Source organism: Ctenopharyngodon idella, chromosome 16, assembly GCF_019924925.1.
Source record: "Ctenopharyngodon idella isolate HZGC_01 chromosome 16, HZGC01, whole genome shotgun sequence".
Taxonomy (NCBI): Eukaryota; Metazoa; Chordata; class Actinopteri; order Cypriniformes; family Xenocyprididae; genus Ctenopharyngodon; species Ctenopharyngodon idella.
In genome coordinates this window covers 13,549,102-13,570,178 of record NC_067235.1, presented here as the reverse complement: position 1 = coordinate 13,570,178, position 21,077 = coordinate 13,549,102, and the positions used below count along the sequence as shown (strand labels likewise).

General features: G+C 35.5%; 1 protein-coding gene across 8 annotated transcripts in view; it reads right to left on the bottom strand.

Annotated features, from left to right (window-relative positions):
• Nucleotides 1-21,077, bottom strand: part of nbeal2 (neurobeachin-like 2) — an 81,985-nt gene that overhangs the window by 54,923 nt on the left and 5,985 nt on the right. For 3 of the 8 annotated variants that reach the window (XR_007925357.1, XM_051864395.1, XM_051864401.1), the window contains exons 2-7: nucleotides 7,391-7,479; nucleotides 5,607-5,768; nucleotides 5,324-5,405; nucleotides 3,515-3,624; nucleotides 2,268-2,350; nucleotides 73-158 (exon numbers count right to left, since the gene is read on the bottom strand). Coding sequence is in view for 7 of the 8 variants with exons in the window: in XM_051864395.1 (XP_051720355.1) it covers nucleotides 73-158; nucleotides 2,268-2,350; nucleotides 3,515-3,624; nucleotides 5,324-5,405; nucleotides 5,607-5,768; nucleotides 7,391-7,479 (612 nt within the window). In the remaining variant the exon portion in view is untranslated. Of the gene's footprint in view, nucleotides 1-72; nucleotides 159-2,267; nucleotides 2,351-3,514; nucleotides 3,625-5,323; nucleotides 5,406-5,606; nucleotides 5,769-7,390; nucleotides 7,480-9,278; nucleotides 9,494-13,032; nucleotides 13,943-14,666; nucleotides 15,244-21,077 lie in introns of those variants that run through there. The other 5 variants (XM_051864397.1, XM_051864398.1, XM_051864396.1 and 2 more) reach the window with 5 other exon arrangements.

Here is a 21,077-nt window from a genome sequence, read left to right as displayed (position 1 = left end):
CTCATGTAGTAAGGTATGTGGTTGCAAAATCAGAGGTCCCTATGACTTACAGGGCCAGAGAGTCTAATTTACCTTGCATCCACTGATTACGGCTCCCTGTAGGTGCACCAGCCTCACCACGAGGGGTTCCGGGATTAGTTCAATGTCTTGTAGGTAGTCTGCGGGTGTAACCACTCATTTAGTCACAAGAATCTTAAAGGGGTCATGACATGACGAATAAAAATGTCTTTGATCTTGAAAGCCATGTCATGACCCCTTTAAAGCTGCGCATCTTTTGTGCAATTGTCATCATTTTAATGTTTTATGGCACAAAAACATCTTTTGTTGAGGAGAAAGTTCATTCAAAAATGAAAATTCTGTCATTGTTTACTCAGTCATGTCTTTTCAAACCTGTATTCATTTATTTTTTTTAAAAATGTCTTAAGTGTACTTTCTGTCTATATGATTAAAGTCAATATTGTTTGACAGAATTTTCATTTTTGGGTGAACTATCCCTTAAAAAGGAACTGTCATAAAAATGGGAATCGCCTACCAACACTGGATGCTTCAAATGAACACAGATTAAACTTGAAACCCAAAGATTAGTCAGAACTAAACAGTTCATGGCTAAACCGAAGTTTTTTTGTTCTTCTACTTACTGAAAATACAATAAAGAAATAATAAACACCAAATCAAAAAAAACAAAAACAAAACAAAAGCAAAAACAAAAAGCAAAAAGAAAAGAAAACAAAACAAAACAAAGCAAAAACTAAAAACAAAGCAAAGAAAAACTAAGAAGAAAACAAAACCAAACAAAACAAGCAAAACAAAGCAAAAAAAAAAAAAAAAAAAAAACTAAACAAAACACCAAAATGTCAACCTGGAGTGTTTTAAGTGAATTGCACCACAGCGTGGACCTGAGATTTCTTTTCTTTTTTTTTTTTTTTTTTGCAGTACCACTCGCTTAAACAAAAATTCTGCTCAAAAAAACCTGACGAGTGTGTATTCATATGGCCAGCCTTCTTTTGGATTTAAGACATGTAGAGCAGAAACTAGTTTACCTCACCTCATGACCACTGGCCACTTGGACCCACTGTCGCTTGCCTACTAAACCCATATAGGTGTGGAAGTTGCTCTACAGAGCTTCTAATCACTTGAACAAAGCTTGTAACATTGTCAGGATTATGCTATTTGATTTGGCCTTTGTCTGCAGGCTGCAACACAGTCTTGCTTCTCAGATTTGTGAGTCGTGCTGATGAGTAGACCAGCTGGAATCTATAGCCTCAAATCTAACATCTTAAAGGGTTAGTTCACCCAAAAATGAGCTCCCCCTCATGTCGTTCCACACCCGTAAGACCTTCGTTCATCTTCAGAACACAAATGAAGATATTTTTGATAAAATCCAATGGCTCAGTGAGGCCTGCATTGACAGCAAGATAATTAACACTTTCAAATGCCCAGAAAGTTACTAAAGTTATATTTAAAACAGTTCATGTGACTACAGTGGTTCAACCTTAATGTTATGAAGCGACGAGAATACTTTTTGTGCACCAAAAAAAAAAACGAAATAGTGACTTTATTCAACAATATCTAGTGATGGGCGATTTCAAAACACTGCTTCATGAAGCTTCGAAGCTTTAAGAAACTTTTGTTTCAAATCAGTGGTTCAGAGCACGTATCAAACTGCCAAAGTCATGTGCGTTATGATGTAACGAAGCCTTGTTTACTGAAATCACATGACTTTGGCGCTCCGAACCATCTTAATTTGTGTTCTGAAGATGAACGAAGGTCTTACGGGTGTGGAACGACATGAGGGTGAGTAATTAATGACAGAAATTTCATTTTTGGGTGAACTAACCCTTTAATTTAATTTCTCTCTCTCTTTCATTCTTTCACATCCTGTATATTACATCAATAGTCTATAAAAAATATGTAGATCTCTCCCTATATATCTATAAGGAAGGTTGCTTCTACAAGCTGCACCAGTGCATGTCCAGACAGAGCTTCTGAGATGAAACCAACTAACAGAGGAAACAAGTCATAACCGGCTATAACTTTAAAAAGCTGATAAAAGTATTTACATGAAGAACATTTAAAGGCAAATAACATGACAAAACAGGGCCCTTAATCACAATGGATGAATACTATAGGGATCAGATCACCCTCTCTTTACAAACAACAAGCCATTTTGTCTCCTGGGAGGCAGGATGTGTGATATCTCCCAGGATGTGATGAAGCAAGTAAATGGGGGTAATGATTGTGTCAGAAGGCAGGAGTTGGTGACATACCATGGAAGAGCAAAGGAAGCTCCTCTGGCAGAACAAGAGGGGAGAATTTATACTTGCTTCTCTCCAGCATACTGACCTCCTCCCTGAAAAACACACATATCAAAGCTCATTTTTGAAATACTTGACACATTCTCATTTATTACTGAAACAATAAGCTACAGGATACTGCAATAAATCATCTTCTTAAACAGTATAAGCATAAGATATTAAAGGGATAGTTCACCCAAAAATGAAAATTGTGTCATCATTTCACCCTCAAGTTGTTCCAAACCGGTATGAGTTTCTTTCTTCTGTTGAACACAAAAGAAGATTTTAAAGAATGTTGGTAACCAGACAGTTGATGGCACCCACTCTTTAAAATAACTTCATTTGTGTTCAACAGAGGAAAGAAACGCATACAGATTTGGAACCACTTGAGGGTGAGTAAGTAATGACAAAATTTTCATTTTTGGGTGAACTATCCCTTTAAGACTTGTTATTTTTCTTTATTTCCCCAATGGCAACTATCTTTTTCCTTGTTTTAAGCATTACTCTACCAAAAAGTAATACATTATTCAATAATAATAAAAACAATAATATATCATGGTATACTGATAGATACATCAAGTTATTTCACTTGTTTTAAGCAAAAATCTCTTTAAAATAAAAACTATTCAATTATGTTATTAGGTTGTAATACCATGGTATTTTGATATATACATTCCATATTCCACGGTACGTCAGATAATGTTATTACCATAATGGCTGTTTCCATAAAAATGTGGTAACACTGCAATACTTTACTGTAGTAGAATGGATGGTCTACACAATTCTTCTGCCAGTTAATACATTATACTGTTAATGGAGGCCAAAATATGGACTGTTTATAGAATTCAATTTATGTTTAGTCACTATTATACAACAGCTTTTAACATCCAACCCAATTGTAGAGCTGGAACTATCCATTTTATAACACATACTATTTCATGAACTTCACCTTAGTGGATGGGTAGAACAGTGCTGCTTGAAGAGATGCATCAGTGCTGTGAGGAGTTTATGCTTTGTGCAATTCAGACAGTTGAGCATAAGAAGGCTTGCGAGCTGAGAGGTGAGGTCTGGGTGTGTTATTAACTGTTAAAGTGGAGCTGAAACGGAGCTTGCTGCTCTCAACGGCTCCTACGCATTCCTATTGTGGTTTAACACCCTGCCCAACTCACAGACACACACACACACACACACACACACTCACCCAGCACACACACACTCACCCTGCCTGCCGTCTCCTCCACGTCTGATAAGGGTCAAAGAGATTTTCGCACAGCAGCAGGCCATGTTGTACCACCGACTGTAAAGTGCTATCATCTGGCTGCTTCTTCAGCTGTAACACATAAAAACACGCTTGACTGAGTCTTGTGAATACACAAACTTAGCTTGTTAACACACAAACATTCCTTTGACTAAAGCAGAGATCTTTCACCCAAAGCTTTCTGATTCAACCTGTTCTGTTAGTTCAGAAACCTATAAAAGTGCCGCAATCACACGTATAGTAGTAACAATAGCTGCATAATATACAATTAAGTGGACAAAAGTTTCATTCATATGTTTAGAATAAACAAACATGCAATATAAACGTGAACTAGTTTTAAAGTCTAATCCTAGAGTAACATTAGAAAATTTTTCAGCTTTCTTCTATTGATAAGATAATGGAGATATGACAAGAGAACATAAGAAGATGAGGGGAATAGGATTAGCAAATGACGCAAATAGGGGTGTGCGATATAACGATTTTTGATCGTGGACGATTAAAATGTCTCCACGATCTGCTTATGAAGAAATAACATAGTATCGTGCTAGTGTTTTTTATCAGTTGCAGTTCCAGCGCCTCCGTCTCAGCATACTGTTCAACGTAACGTACATTCACGTCACATTTTAACGCAGCGGTAGAGTAATATTCGCGGGACACTTCAATCCACAAAAGTTCATTATTTCATGTGCCTTGACGTTTAAATTTTTCTTTCGCGTGCTGATGCGCTGTTCTGACATCCGTTTTTCAGAGCGCGTTCACGCGAAGCGCACAGGCACTAAAAGCCTGTCAAACAGAGCCTGATTACTAAGTTATCTTTAGAGTCCGATTGCTCTAATACTGTCAAATACGCACAAAGTTTACATAAACATAGTTGGTTATGTCTAAAGTGAAAGTAAACATTTGAGAGAAAATTGGATGTGTGGCTGTATATTAGATAGCCTATACGTGCAGGTCTTTAAAGTGACAGCAGCCTAATATTAACCATGCGGTCGCTTGTCCTTAAAGGGATAGTTCACTGTAATGTTGTTTCAAAACTGTATTAATTTCTTTCTTGTGTAGAACACAAAATAAAATATTTTGGAGAATGTGGGTTAGCCGGACAGTTGCTGGTCTCTATTGACTACCATGGTAGGAAAAACATAGTCACTGTGGACCAGCAACTGTTTGGTCACATTCTTCAAAATAACTTTTTGCTCTTGACTGAGAACTTTAATACATTAGCTTTATTAAGAATCAATGTATAATTTATACAGTGAAGTCTAGTGTTATATTTTTATATTTGTTCATTTAATTTTTTACTTGAATGCTACTGTTAAATACATCTACTGTAGCTGAAAAAATAAATCATTTTATTAATTTCATTTGTATAATGTGTAGCCTATGTTTTTCTTCTTTTTTAATAACAAAGATAAAATTAATAACAAATAATAACAAATAACATAAAAAATAATGACAACATTTTTTATCTTCGCCACTTTGGCCTAAATGTCTGCCATTTTTAATTTTATTTTATATTTTGTTATTTTGTAAGGCTTTGTTTTTAAAATAGGGAAATTAGTTTGGCTGTAATGCTCAGTCACTTGCAAAATAGTAAAAACATGAAGAATCGTGATAAAAATCGTGAATCGTGATTTTCCTGAAAAAAATCGTGATATGATATTTTTGCCATATCGCCCACCCCTAGACGCAAACTATACGCGCATTTCCCACATGTATCACCAGGGGTGCAAACCACTGCGAAACAGCTTCACAGACTTTTTGACTTTCTTACCTGAGTCAAACAGAAGTTTAGGAGCTTGATTGTCTCAAACACAAACCCAGGGGTCTTTTCAGAGTCTATATTCTCCATATTCCTGCAGGCAGAGATTTCAAAAGGATTTGCATCAGCACTGGTATTATTGTACACTCAAGGAAGATCCACATCAAATTTGCACTTTAGCATAAACCGCTGCCTTGCATTATCCCTGCTGTTCAAAGATAAAAGCTTATCAACAGGGATGTGAGTCACTGGGGCATTATCACAAAGAGAATGATGGTGTTCCGCAGGAACTGACCTGCAGATGATGATGAAGAACTTGATGAGGAGCAGTGGGTGTGGAGCAGTGCTGCTCTGGTCCTGCCCTGACATGTGGAGGGGGCTGTGCCACAGCTGGGTGCTGAGGAACACCAGTACCTCCTTGGGGAGGAGGGGAACATCGGCGCTCCATTCCTCCAGCCTGCAGACAAAAAGATGTTTGTTTTGCTTTGCTTTGCTTTTTGTTTGTTTTGTTTTGCTTTTGGTTTTTTTTTTGCTTTGCTTTTTGTTTCTTTTGTTTTGTTTGTTTTGTTTTTCTGTTGCTTTTTGTTTTGCTTTTTGTTTGTTTTGTTTTGCTTTGTTTGTTTGTTTTGTTTTTTGTTTGTTTTGCTTTTTGTTTGTTTTGTTTTTGTTTGTTTTTTTGCTTTGCTTTTTGTTTCTTTTGTTTTGTTTGTTTTGTTTTTCTGTTGCTTTTTGTTTTGCTTTGCTTTTTGTTTGTTTTGCTTTGCTTTTTGTTTGTTTTTCTGTTGCTTTTTGTTGTGCTTAGTTTTTTTGTTTCGTTTTAATGAAGGACTGATAAATAAACATCAAAAAAAAAGTCAAACATTGGGTTGAATGCCCAAATTGCAGTTTCAATGCAGCTTCAAAGGTCTCTACACGATCCCAGCCGAGGTATAAGGGTCTTGTCTAGAGTGGTCAGTTTCTAAAAAAAATAAAAATTTATATAATTTTTAACCACAAATGCTCATCTTGCACTGCTCTGCGATGCGCCACACATTAAGTAATCATGTTGGAAAGGTCACGCGTGACATAGGTGAAAGTATCTTTGTCTACGATTCAGTGTCTACAAAGCGAACGTGCAAAAACGTACTCTGCATCCCAATGTGCATACTATCCAGTATCCACCCTATCCGCCCTAAATAGTTTTGAATATTACTAATGTCACATACTATTTAGGATGGATAGTATGCACATTGAGACGCAGGTTAAGTCAAACGGCCTTTACAAAAAAAGGTAAATGTTGGACGATTTTGAAGTTGGAGGAGTTTTTCACCCTACTGTGGTACTTCCGCCTACGTCACGCATGACCTTCCCAATGTGATTACATTATGCGGGGCACATCACAGAGCAGTGCAAGACGAGCCTTTGTGGTTAAAAAGTATATACATTTTTTTTTTTTTTTTTTTTAGAAAATGACCGATCATTTTGCTAGACAAGACCCTTATTCCTTGGCTGGGATCATGTAGAGCCCTTTGAAGCTGCTTTGAAACTGCAATTTGGACCTTCAACACGTTGTACCCCAGTAAAGTCCACTATATGAAGAAAAATCCTGGAATGTTTTCCTCAAAAACCTTAATTCCTTTTTGACTGAAGAAAGAAAGACATGAACATCTTGGATGACATGGGGGTGAGGAAATTATCAGGAAATTTTAATTCTGAAGTGAACTAATAACTAAGTCATTGAACATAAGCCTTGGTCATTCTCATTCTTATGCAATTTAGATTTGTATTTTATTAAATTGTTCTTCAAAATTTTAAATTAGTAGCCCTTGATGAACTACAACACTGGGCTTAAATTGATCCTTCATCTCCAACACCACAGCTGAATAAACTGTGTGCTAGTCTTTAGATCACAGATCTGGTGTGCATAGGTAAGTCTTTAAAAGATGGATTTTTCGAACTCAGCAACCATTAAATAAGCAATTAAACAAATATAGACCGCTAAATACCATCATAGTCAGAGTTCCATTCTGGACCTGACCACCTACAGATCAACTCCCTGTGTCTGTGACATTTTGATAGGTCAGCAGGTAACTGACTCACCGGCGAGGCTCCGTCGACTGCACATCAATGACCTTCTCAAAAGACGCCACGAATGCCTCCAACCACTGCTGCAGGTAAACGACATCTTTCTGAAAGACAGAGAAAGATAAAGGGAAATATTAAGAGTCGGTAAAACATCTTTTGACAGGACAGCCTCATTGTCAGAGGTCTGGGTTACAAAGAAAGAAACGCACACTTTAGGTAATCCAAACTGAAAAGTTCCACTTCTGAAACCATGTCTCCAGGCCACTGTGCTCAGTCCAGCTGTTTTTGAACACATACTTTGTGAAAGCTCCCATAAGAAACACACCTGATCGGGGTCAGGTGAACCCGAAACCAGCTTATTTGGGGTTTCCTTAAGACCAATTAATCAACTAATCCAATCAATAGTCTCTCAGGGAACCCACCAGCTAGTCAACTTATGTAGTTTTGCACATGCGTAGTAAGTCTTTACGCCACAAGGTTTCACTAAAGCATGACTGGGCGCTATCTCTAAAATCAGAGCATGCACACACTTGTGTTAACACAACAGGAAACTACAGAGTATGCAAACTTGTGCAATGTAACAGTGGATACTGTGAATTCTTAATGCAGTCAACACAGTGACATTGACAAAACCAATGGTTTTGTCATTGGGACAAAAACAAGTAGTGTTTGCTAGTGGCATTTAAGTCTGATGAACAGCTGCATTGCTCGAAACGTCACATTATAGTATTCTGGTGAGCTCAAAAATTGCAAAAATTGAACGTTTAAAAAGTACAACAGCTTGTCACTAGGACAGGACCCTCAAAGGGACACCTTTGTACCTTATTCACCCATGAAAGGTTCAAAGTAGGCCATTAAGGGTACACATAACAACTTTAGAGAACTAATATGCACCTTTTAGGGGTAGATGGTACAGCACTGTCCCAAAGTTGTACTGCCACGGTGACAAGATGTTGTACTTCTAAGGGTATAATTTTTCCACATTTTTTTGACAGTGCACATTACAATATTTGCCATATGCCAATATTTATGTTGTAGTTTTATTGGTTTTCTTGATGAATAAATCATATTATCGTCACCATTGCAACCTAATCTGCAAGAAATTGTCTCATTGTCTGCCTTCAAATCACATTGTTGTTAGAATTCCCTTTTTTTCCAAGCCGTGAAGCATGAAGTTGTCATCTTTCTACTAGTCGAGCAAAGCAAAGCTAGTCATGGTTGAGTGTGAAGGATCAACTTGGATGCACACCTGGAGCTAATGGCAGCAAAGGTGTATAAACCAGCAGTCATACCCTGCTATTCAATCTCATGAATCCATAATATGAGACAAGAGGCCTAGACTGCATGTCCTTTCTGGGTAATTTAATGAGATAAAGTCTACGTAGAATGATTCTGCCACCAGCAATGCCATAGTGATGGGTTTGAAGGGAATGCATGAACTGATCAAATGTAGACCTTGAATGCAATATAAGCAGAATGCAGTAAAAGGTATCACTCTGACATTTAGTTTTCCCAGTCATCATCAATAAATTAAAAGAACTACTGATATAATTCAACTTTGATGGAGAGATCACAATAACCTTTACTCTAAAGTTCTTTTGAGAATGAGTCAAAAGCAAGAACATGTGTATCAACACGAACAAACCCTTGCATGTGACTGTCACTTGAAAGCGGCTGGTGGAAAACATTTCAAAGAGCGAGGAGCTATGCTTAGCTTAAATGATGCAGCTTGATCCGCCCACTCGTACAGGGGAAGTTGGGCTGTCAACAGCTTCATAAAACACATTCTGAAATATAATAAAATACAGGGGGCTTCTGGTATACCTAAGCAATGTGCACTCCAGCAGAATGCAACTGTAAAATAACATTAAACCTGCTCAAGGTGGAAAAAAATTCACTTTACCAATTTCTGTTCATTTAGGGGCCAGTCCATGTCTCATGGCAGGTGATGTGCGGTGGAGGGGCTCTTGTTACCCCGGTCTCTGCTGAGCCCCCACCAATTTGGTTCTGAAAAGTCCAGAATGTGTCCACTTGTAAGCCTCAGTATCGTTCAGAATCCATCATGACGTCTCCGTTTAGATGCGCTGGCTTACTTCTCTGCTCTTGCTGTCTGTACTTCTGTCAAGCAACCAGGAAATGGCAAGTCACTTTAACTGAGCCACATTTCCTGTCTTCTCTCAGCTGGGCTTATCATCGTCACCACGTTCGCTTCCTTCTTTGCCACTACCACAGCTTTATTAGTAAAGTGTTTATCACCTCGCCATGAACGACAACCGGTAAGCTACGGTGTACCTGATGCAACCTTTCACAATATTTTTAATGAAAATTATTTATTCTCTTTCATGTTGTTTAAAAACTGTATGACTTTGTTTTATTCGAGGAACACAAAAAGAAAAATGATGGATGGGGAATGGAGCTTTCAAGTTTCGGAAAGTGTAAAAAAAAAACAATTTCACTATAAAAGTCTCATAAATAGTGACAACTAATGCACAATTTGTCTAAGTCTTCTGTAGTCATACGATAGCTTTATGTTACAAACAGGCTGGAATTTATGTCGTTATTCACTGATAATTTTCCTCTCCAGTGAGTTGTTAAAGGGTTAGTTCACCTAAAAATGAAAATTATCCCGTGATTTACTAACCCTCAAACCATCCTATTAGGTGTATATGACTATGTTCTTTCAGACAAACACAATCGGAGATATATTTAAAAATATCCTGGCTCTCCAAAGATTTTTAATGGTAGTGAATTTGGCCTGTTTTGAAGCCAAAAAGTGCATCCATCCATCATAAAAAATAATCCATACATCTTCAGGGGGTTAATAAAAGCCTTCTAAAGGGAAGCGATGGGTTTTTGTAAGAAAAATATCCATATTTAAAATGTTATAAAGTAAAATAACTAGCTTCCGGCAGACAGCCGTACACATTGATTTGCGCCGGAAGAGTGAACTCTGACCTGACGCATGACACAATGACGAACGCAGAATCACAAAGGAGAGAGCAAAACAAAACACCGGTCACGAGTTAGAAGTCTAAAACAAGAAATTTTCGATATTAGATATACTCATTTAACGCAAGTACGCATACGATCATCTGGCAGAAGCTAGTTATTTTAGATTATAAAGTTTTAAATATGGATATTTTTCTTACAAAAACCCATCACTTCCCTTCAGAAGGCCTTTATTAACCCCCTGGAGCCGTATGGATTATATTTATGATGGATGGATGCATTTATTTTTGGCTTCAAATATTTATATTTTTAAATATATCTCTGATTTTGTTCATCTGAAAGAAGATAGTCATATACATAGTCATATAAGATGGCTTGAGGGTGAGTAAATCATGGGATAATTTTCATTTTATGGGTGAACTATCCCTTTAACTACTATGCCTGAACTGCTATGAGAGTTGAACTTGAGAAAAAGGTCACTTTGATTACTTTTTAAGGTCACTTTGATTACTTTTTAAGAAATAATAAAAACTTAAAGGGTTAATTCACCCAAAAATTAAAATTTATGTCATTTACTTACACTCATGTCATTCCAAACCCATAAGATGAATCCTATATGATTCAAGCTGTTTTAAGCAAAGTCTTCTGAAGAGGCATGATCTATTTATTTGATGAACAGATTTAATTTTATTCACACACATTGATCAACGCATACAGAACATCAAATATAGTAAACGGAAACTCAACAGAAGCTTGCTTGATGCCTGAGAACCAATGAGTTTTGTTCATGCACGTCAAACAAGCACAGTTGATCATTGTTTTCATGTGAATAACAGCCTAAATTAAGTCTGTACATCTTATAAAGTGATCATGTCTCTTCAGTAGAACCACTCAATTCATATGGATTTCTTCTACAATCTCTTTATAAACTTTTTGAAGAATCAAAGTTTTGTTGGAATAGACTTTCAATGGAGGGTCAGAAATCTCTCAGGATTCAACAAAAATATCTTCATTTGTGTTTCAAAGATGAACAAACGTCTGGAATGACATGAGGGTGAATAACTGAAACTCCGGTCTGTTTCTCACACAAATTGATGTGTCAAATGACTTCAGAAGACTTGGTATATAGTGCATTAATCATTATGTCATTTTGGAGCTTGCCTGTTCTCATTCACTTTTATTAATCTGAAATAAAAATCACATTTTTTGATTCTCTGTAACAACTTCATGGTAATTCATCATGCTACCCAAGGCTGATTGACAAAAACGTTGTGACGCTGTAAATTTAAATGAATTCTTTCAATAGAACTTGACAGAGTTGAAAGCCCAGTTGTGCAACAGAGAATCCTGTCCTTTTGGTACACAGACTCTGCTTGAAAGTGCTATAATAGTCTGCTTTCATCCCACAAAAGGCAAAAACATTTGGTGTGGCTTTCAAGTAATAGCTGGAGGGAAACCTGAAGTTTGAGTGACGATATATCACTGATTCAGTCATTGGTATGAATCAGTAGTCAGGTGGAAGTGGCATGACCTGACTTGACCAGATGCATAAACCAATACACACTGACATCCGCATGGGGAAGGGAACCCTAAAATTAACCTTTTAAAGCAATGACACAGAACTGAAGTTGAGCTGGTATTGAGTCACTCTGTCGATTGATCACTTGATCCTAACTAAGTGCTGAGCTTAAAAGGGGGAAATGCCAACAGTGTGTCTCTGTGGACCTAGTGTTGCCTACTGTTTATATCATCACCCTTAATGAGTTTTCCATTTTAAGCTCTGGCACAGCTGAATCCAGTAAATTAGATTTTGAACTTGACACAGATTTCATTTATTGAGAATACCAGATTAGCGAGACCATTTTGGACACTTTACTGAGTAAAAAAAATATGATCAAATAAGTCATGGCAACATGTTTTTCCATTACTTTAACTCAAAATAATTTAACCAGTTTCAACTACCTTTTTTAAGTTAGACAATATTCAACTAGGCAAAATTTAAAAAAAATGAGTTGAAATAACTTGTGGAGCCAACTTCTAAAACAGCAACTGAACTTAAGTTGAATTAGGGGGAACTTTCTTAATATTATCAGCCACTGGCAGATAAAATATGAGAGAATATCTATATTATTGTACTTTGTTTACACAGAGGCTGGGTGGTCTCATTACTGCTGTTACACCACTCGATATTCTGTCAGGGTTGCTTCATTTCAACAGAATTAAAAAATTGCACTTCCTCAAACTAACCGTCAAAAATAACAACAGCCAACATACTATTTTTTTTTAATTGATAATGGGAAATGAAAATGTTTAATGCAGATCTTAGAACTGAAACTATTGTGAAACCATTGTAAATTCATACTCACATCCATATGTGGTAAACACTTTAGCTACATAAGGCATACCTGTCAACAAACCTGAGCTACACTAAATACTTTCTACATAAAACTTTAACTATTTCTGACACGTTCCATGAATAAGGTACAAAACTTGAATAAAATCAACAAAGTCAGTATATGGAAACTAAAATTTTGGTTAAAATACATTTTAGATAATGTGTGATTATGATTTTTGGCAATTAACAATAAATGAAAAAACATATTTTTAATGAAAAATGAAAAAAAAAAAAAAAAAAAAAATCAGTATGAAGTTTTAAAGTTAAAGGATTAGTTCACCCAAAAATGAAAATTCTGTCATTAATTACTCACCCTCATGTCGTTCCACACCCGTAAGACCTCCGTTCATCTTCGGAACACAAATTAAGATATTTTTTGATGAAATCCGATGGCTCAGTGAGGCCTGCATCGCCAGCAATAACACTCCCTTTTTCAATGGCCAGAAAGCTACTAAAAACATATTTAAAACAGTTCATGTGACTACAGTGGTTCAACCTTAATATTATAAAGAAAACTATACAAAAATAACAAAATAGTGACTTTATTTCACAATATCTAGTGATGGGCTATTTAAAAAGACGAAGCTTCGAAGCTTTACGAATCATTTGTTTCAAATCAGTGGTTCAGAGCACCAAAATCACATGATTTCAGTAAACGAGGCTTTGTTACGTCATAAGTGTTTTGAAACTTCAATAGTTCACATGACTCTGGCAGTTTGATATGCGCTCCGAACCACTGATTCGAAACAAGTGATTCGTTAAGCTTCGAAGCTTCATGAAGCAGTGTTTTGAAATCGCACATCACTAGATATTGTTGAATAAAGTCGCTATTTTGTTATTTTTGGCGCACAAAAAGTATTCTCGTCGCTTTATAATATTAAGGTTGAACCACTGTAGTCACATGAACTAACTTATTGAACTTACATTATAAAATTAAAGAAAACTATTTGTTTGATCATTTTTCTTACAATAATTTTGGTTTCAGAATGGAATTGCTAAATGAGTAAAAATTACGAAAATTTAATGAGATTGTTGATGTGGAGATGAATACTTCCTGGGTGTCATAATTGTATGTAATGGTCCATTTTTTTTCTTACTAGGGTAAAATCATGCAGTTTTTGGTAATAAAAACACATTTGATGTTGAAACTATGACATTGTGTGATTTTCATTGTTTGATATAATCAAGAAAGTCAACACTGCTGAGGTGGAACAGGCCAAAACCCCCATTTTAAGGGGGAGATGGAGACATTTGATGTGTTTAAAATTAACTGCTTTTTATGCTAGGTTAATTCCATGTTAGACAATATTTTATCAAATTGGTCTCTTTAATGAGACACCAATTTGCACCCTATTCATGGAAACTAATTGCTATTCATTTCCCTTTTCCATTAATATGACAATTGTCTTGTGATGATTTAAAGTAGAGTTAGTTAAATTCAGGTCAGTTCTTGAATGGTATATTTGAGCTCAGTGGTGTTCTCTGAAGATGGCAAATCACAGATGAGCCATTCTGTTTGAGATTCCTGGCGGCTCTCAGCGCCTGCAGCTGCTCAGCGGACACAAAGAGAGTTTTTCACCGGGTTTCTATTAATTATTCTCAATGTCAGTAAACACAGGCCTCAGGTCAGGATACATGTGAAAAAGACTTCTCAAGAGCCAACACATTCAAAATACTTTAACATTCAACCATTTTCATGATTATTTAAGGCAAATTAACTCCATGCACACCTAGCCCAACTAAAAAGGCTCAAACAATTGCACCATGTACTATGTGGCTTCCATACAAACAGCCCATGCCACAAGCCTCACCCACTATACAAGCAACAGGGTAATGTCCTTTAAACGTAACCATAAAAGAAGGAAATGATAACTTCCTCTTAATTAGGTCACAGACTGACTGGGGGATCAAAATTATTACAGAATAAATAGTAGCTTTATGACATACCATTGAACAAAGTAGTGTAGCTGAATTACTGTTCCTGATTAGCCTTCTTCCAGATGATTGAAGCCGTTAAATGAGTCAAAGAGGACTAAATATAGTTGAACAGTCCCACGGGGAAGTCTCGGAAAGTACTGGAGCTCCTTGACAGCAGCGGCCTGGACTTATCCCTCCACCTGGGGCTTTTTGCAGTCTTTCTCTAAAAAGCAGTGTGAATTTCCCCGCAGCATTGAAAATGTAACAGCACCTCTATTGAACTGGTTTTCAACAGGTCTGCCCATTTTGATTTGGTCTTTAAATAAGTTGTGTGGGAAAATAAAAAATGTAACAAACAAAAATAAGTTAAGAAAAAGTTAAGAAGTCAAAGTTTAGCTAAATGTTGCATTTTCCCTAAATTTAGATATGATAGTACTATATGATATATGCCAGACTTAAAAAGCAACAATTCCCTAGCTGCTACATCTTTTTTACCACACAGAGATCCTGGTTTCACTTGGGTATAACAGAAAAATTGTAGTATCACTTCCAAAACCAGTCATATTAAAAATATGTCTTCTGCATACAGTATAATAGGTATGTTTAATCAAATGTGTGGGAAGTATCTGCTTAAAGTGACAACAAATTTTGTGTTGTTTTTAACACATTGCTAGCATGTTTTGTATATATATATATATATATATATATATACATATTTATTCACAAGTATGAATATCTACTATATATCTGCAATAGTTTTTAGCAGATGACTTTTACAGGATTTAGTTTATCATTAATGTTAGATAATTCTGCTTATGGATATTGCATGTTGAGCTATATAAAAACACAAAAAAAATCTCAACTGTGAAATGTAAGGTTGCTCCGATTAGGATTTTTGCAGCTATACTGATTACCGATTTCTTGTCATAATGATCTGCCGATACATCTAAGTGGCATACTTAAAAATAATGGCTTATACCTAAAAAACAACAACAACAACAAAACAAACAAACAAACAAAAAAACAAGGGATAATCAAGTACATGGTCTCATTTGATAGAAAACCTAAACCTAACCTAAGCCTCAAATTTGAAAGAGAATAGATTTTGATCATGTTTGGAGGTTATGTTACATGTTCTCAACACTGTTGAGAAAATCCTAGAAAAAGTGACGCAATATATTGTTTTATTCTGTTATTATTCATTCTTGACGTGATGACTATTAGAATGTTTATATGACAGGTCATAAAATCAAGTTTGGGCTTGTTCACAATCATGTCAACTGCATCTGGGTCAAATTTTGTGTTGATATCTTAAAGCAATCAAAAGTTATGGCATTTGGAACCATGGTAACCTTTTTATCAAAAACCTCTCCAAACAAATGATAAAATGTTTTACTGAACATAAGAACTACTTACATGTGTAAATGCCACAAAGCATAAAAATATTTATAATTACATAGAATAAGTAATAAGATCCTGGTTGATGATCGATGATCTTCCAGCGCTGTTTCAGCTTTGAGCTCCTATTCTATGGTGCATGGTAAATCAAGACCTGTCAATCTGAGCAATAGATCCAACACATCGTCCCTACCCAACATACCTGAGATCCAGTTTACATTGTTTAAACTTTTTAAATGACGTTAGAAAACATGGCGTCATAATCACTATACGATCAGATCCCGGCAGTCCTATAGCTTTAGCCAAGCAGCATGTCATGTCACTTCGTAAGAATTTTCTCAAGATGTACACATGCAAATAAAGATGTGCGATTTACTATGGTTAACTGTTTTGCAAAGTTACAAAGCAGAACGTGGCGCAAAAGTCTCATCTGTATACTATTTACATGCGCGTCGGTGGCAACTTTTTACATCATTAAATTGTGATTGGTTTGTGAGATTGGCCAAATACTGATCAAGTCATAGAATGTGATATTACCGATCTGAGGCTGATCGCTTGGTAAAAGGTTATCACATTTTGTTTAAAATGTATAGATTGGCAGTTATTACAACTATAGGCTGCACAATGTTGTGGTCTTTTCGATGAAAATTCATTGATTTGTTAGTGTGGGTTATGAACAGCATCTTGGAACCGTTCCAAGATGGCAGATGCATTGACGTGTCTGGAGCAGCAAATGTGGTATCTACCAATATATATATATATGGTTTTAACACATACATACAGTAGCACACAAAAATATATGCTAAAATATTAATATTATTATACCGATGTTACCCTTGTTGATTAACTGTCAGAATACCGTAAGTGGTGCATTCCACGGATGAGAATCCCATGAACTGCATTATTAGACCACTTTCTAAGGCTGCACAATATATTAAAACCATTTAAATATCATAATATAGCATAGTGCTATTGAGAAATCACAAAGACTGCGCTGTAGGTTTCAAAGTGAAGCGCGCAACGCTTTAATTATTTACATGCATTAAGGTTACGTGTTTCTTCCAGCGTCTCAGAGATTAAGTGGGCATTTGAATTAAATGTTGTTTGGCCAATATTAAATGAGGATTTGATCATTCTATAAAGTGTAACAACATCAATCACCAGGTTGTTGGCGCCCTCTGCAGGCATTTGTTATAATACACAATGTACATAAAGTTAATTATGTTTATATTATATTACATTATGTATTTTAAAGGTGTTGTTCAATAAAACCATAAGATTACTTGCTTTTGATACTTCATTTAAACCAATTATGATTGCCTCATTGCTATTATACTATGTATATTAAGTCAATTTAAAGCCTATTGTTCACATAGGTCTATTTTTATTACCACAAAAAGTGTCTGATTACTCAATTAATCATCACAATTATCGAACGATAAATAAATTAAACGGTGTCTAGGTAGGCAGCCTACTATTGGAACAGAACTACAAATCTCTCCTGTTTGATATTTTGCTGGACGCAGGAAAAGCCTATAACGTTGTGTAAGCAGGAGTAAACAAGCAGATACATGTAGATTCATAGATTTAAATAAAAAAGAATGATTTCTATGTGATCTCCTGATAAACACCTGCAGTTGAGTAATACAGAACGTCTTGCAACATAAAATCCACAAATCCATTGTACAAAAACAATAGCATTGGCACATCAATGCAAAAACCTGAAGTCAAAACTTAGATCACAGCCCTCTGGTTTATCCAGTCTGCTTGTGTGCACATCCTCAGCCCCTTTAAGAGGGTGATGAAGTCAATGACAATAAACGTGACGGTCATAAAACGCATTACAAAATCAGGAAGTAGCAAACTTTTTAGTATCTTTTTGATTAATCTGCTGTTCAAAGTTCATGTTGTAACTTGCTGTAACTTGGACTGTGAAGTTGGGTTTGGGTTTGACAGCATAGAGTCATTCTCATGTCTGCCTAAATGTTACATACTCAGGTGGTTATCCTGGGCTGTAGTGCATTTTCTAAAAAGATAATTGTTTTTGTTGATAAAACCATAAATATTACTGAGCAAGAGTGGATTTTGGCAGTTACACTCGCCATCTAAACATGGAAATATATGAATATATCTGTAGAAATATCTAGTATGCACTACTACACTAATTTATAGTAAGCAGTGTGAACTGCTAAGTACAGTCTATGCTCTACTTATGAAGATTTTTTCATTCTTTAAAACTGGGCAGTGAGTGACCTTAACAAAGTGATAACACTTTGTAAACACTCAAAACTTTAAATCTTTTCAACAGTTTGCAAGCTAAGTCAAGTGTGAAAATAACAAAAAAAATTAAAAAGAAATCAATCAATCAATAAATATAATAAACAGAGTATTTATATAAAATAATAAATACATAATATAATAAACAATATATTTTAGATGTTTTTCTAAAATAAAAAAAAATCCATTTTGAAATTAAATAAATATTTTAGATCATTTTCACAAAATATTTTGTTTAGATATTCTTAAAATAATAATAATAATAATAATAATAATAATAATAATAATAATAATTACTGATTAATGATGACTAAATAATTAGTTAAATAATCATCCACTCTTAAAACATAGTGTAGCATGTATCAAAGAGGGCAGACAAGACCAGTCAAATATCAGAGATTCATCAGAGATATTATCAGAGATATCAATATACACTGCCCGGCCAAAAAAAAAGTTGCTGTTTGGATTTAATAGGCAAATACTTAAGAATCTATGGATGGATCATTATTACAGTGATTATTATGTTTCTAGCATATTATATGTTTGGCAACGGTTCTTTTAACCCTTAAAGATGGAGTGTGTAGCTTTTCATTTCTTAAACAACCATGTAGGAAGACACATCATGGCCATATTCCAGGATGACAATGTCAAGATTCACCAGGGTTAAAATTGTGAAAGAGCATGAAGAATCATTTTCACACATGAATTAGCACCTCTGAGTCCAGACCTTAATTTCATTGAAAGTCTTTAAGATGACTTTCCTCACAATTGCAAAATATAAACTCACAATTGCGAGTTACAATGTCAGAATTGTGAGTTAAAAAGTCAGAATTGCAGGATACAAACTTGAAATTTTGACTTTTTTTGCATTTCTCACTTTTTTCTCACAATTGCGAGTTTATATCTTGCAATTCTGACTTCTTTTCTCACAATTGCGAGTTTATATCTTGCAATCCTGACTTTTTCTCAGAATTGCGAGTTTATATCTCACAATTCTGAGAAAAGTCAGGATTGAGAGTTTATATCACGCAATTCTGAGAGAAAAAAAGTAATAATTGTGAGATAAAAAGTCACAGCTACCCATTTTATTTTTTTTATTCAGTGGCGGAAACAAGCTTCCAAGAACCTTTTGTGCAATGAAAAGGTTCCACAGATGTTAAAGGTTCTTCATGGAACTACAGATGCCAATAAAGAACCTTTCATTTTAAGAGTGATTGTTAAATAAGTTCTCGGGGTGTTTTGCTCTGGAAAGGCAAAGCCCTGTTGAACAACTTTAAGTATCTATTAACGTATTGAACTATCCAGCACAAAGACTTTAGATTTTTTAGAAGTTGCTCTTTGTTGGCTCCACCACTCTGGGGAATCAGAGAGCCGTTCCTAATTGCTTGCAGGAATGTGAAGGAATAGATAAAAGGAGAGCTGAAAATGCTTTTTAGTGCCTCATATGCACAACACTGGTATTCACACCAGATTAAGGTCAAATAATGGCACCTGTACACACATTTGTCTTAAACGTGACGTAAATCTCAAAAACTCGAATTACTGGTACATGACAAAGGTACACAATGGCAGTTGAAAAAATTGAGGTGGGTGATGTGTTTTCACGGCTGCCTACACAAGGACTCTCAGCCTATTGTGACAACATACTAAAATCTATTCAGATTAACAAGCGGCTTTGTTGCCTATAAAAACACAGACACCTGTCAAGTCAGTCTCCTCCTAGAAGGAAAATGTGTAAGGAGCAACCAACAACTGAAAAATTGTTGCAATATAACGTAATATGCATATGATTGATGTAAATGTGAAGGAGTCCAGAAGGTCTGTACTTCATGTTGAGGACAACTTATAATTGGTGAAAAGTTCTATGATGTTCTATCAGTGTTGTCATCATTTACTCATCCTCATCTCAACCCTGTATTTTTTTTTCTTCTGTGAAAAACAACATGAGATATTTTGTCTAAAGCTTCTGTTCTTCACACAAGGATGGTGATTTATACTTCCAAGTTCCAAAAATTATCTTAAAAGCATCATAAAAGTATTCCACATAACTTCCACAGTTCTAAAGTCATTTGTAGCTGTGTGAAGTTTAAGTTATTCTCTGACAATCTTCTCTCTTGAATCTCTTTTGCACTTTTATGAAAACTAAAAAAATAAAAATGTAATAAATAAGAACCAAAGTTATTTGGGTCAATGAAGTGATGGGTCATTTTTTTGTCCAAAGGCCTTAATAATAATAAAAAACAAAGATATGACATCCAAAGTATGTAAGGTAGTACAACTGGAGATTTTATTATTTCCAAAAGGTTTTAATTATATTTTGCTACATATCAAGGTATTCTAAAGATTTTGAAGTGTCAAAAGGTCATTCAGTTTAACCATACAAAAGGCCAATAGAGCCATTTCATTTGTGATTAAAATATAATAAAAATGTAATAAATGTATGTATTTTTGTATTCTGGCATGATTTTATAACATCAATATCAACAGAAGTCGTTGCTTTGTTATGAGAAAGAATGTCCGGAAAAATTAATTTCATTAATGTCATTCGGAGTAACCAATATAAAGGGACTATTTTGGATCAAGTCATGCCGTCAATATCATGTGACAGGATGTGACATCATTCAGACACCTGCAAAGGACCACATGGTCATGAAGCAAAGTAACTAACTCTCTCTTAACTATTTGAAAAATTAATGTTTTCACTTGCTCATACGCATGCCCCGAAACATCAGGTCATTCGGTACAACCGCTATAAAACATGGAAAA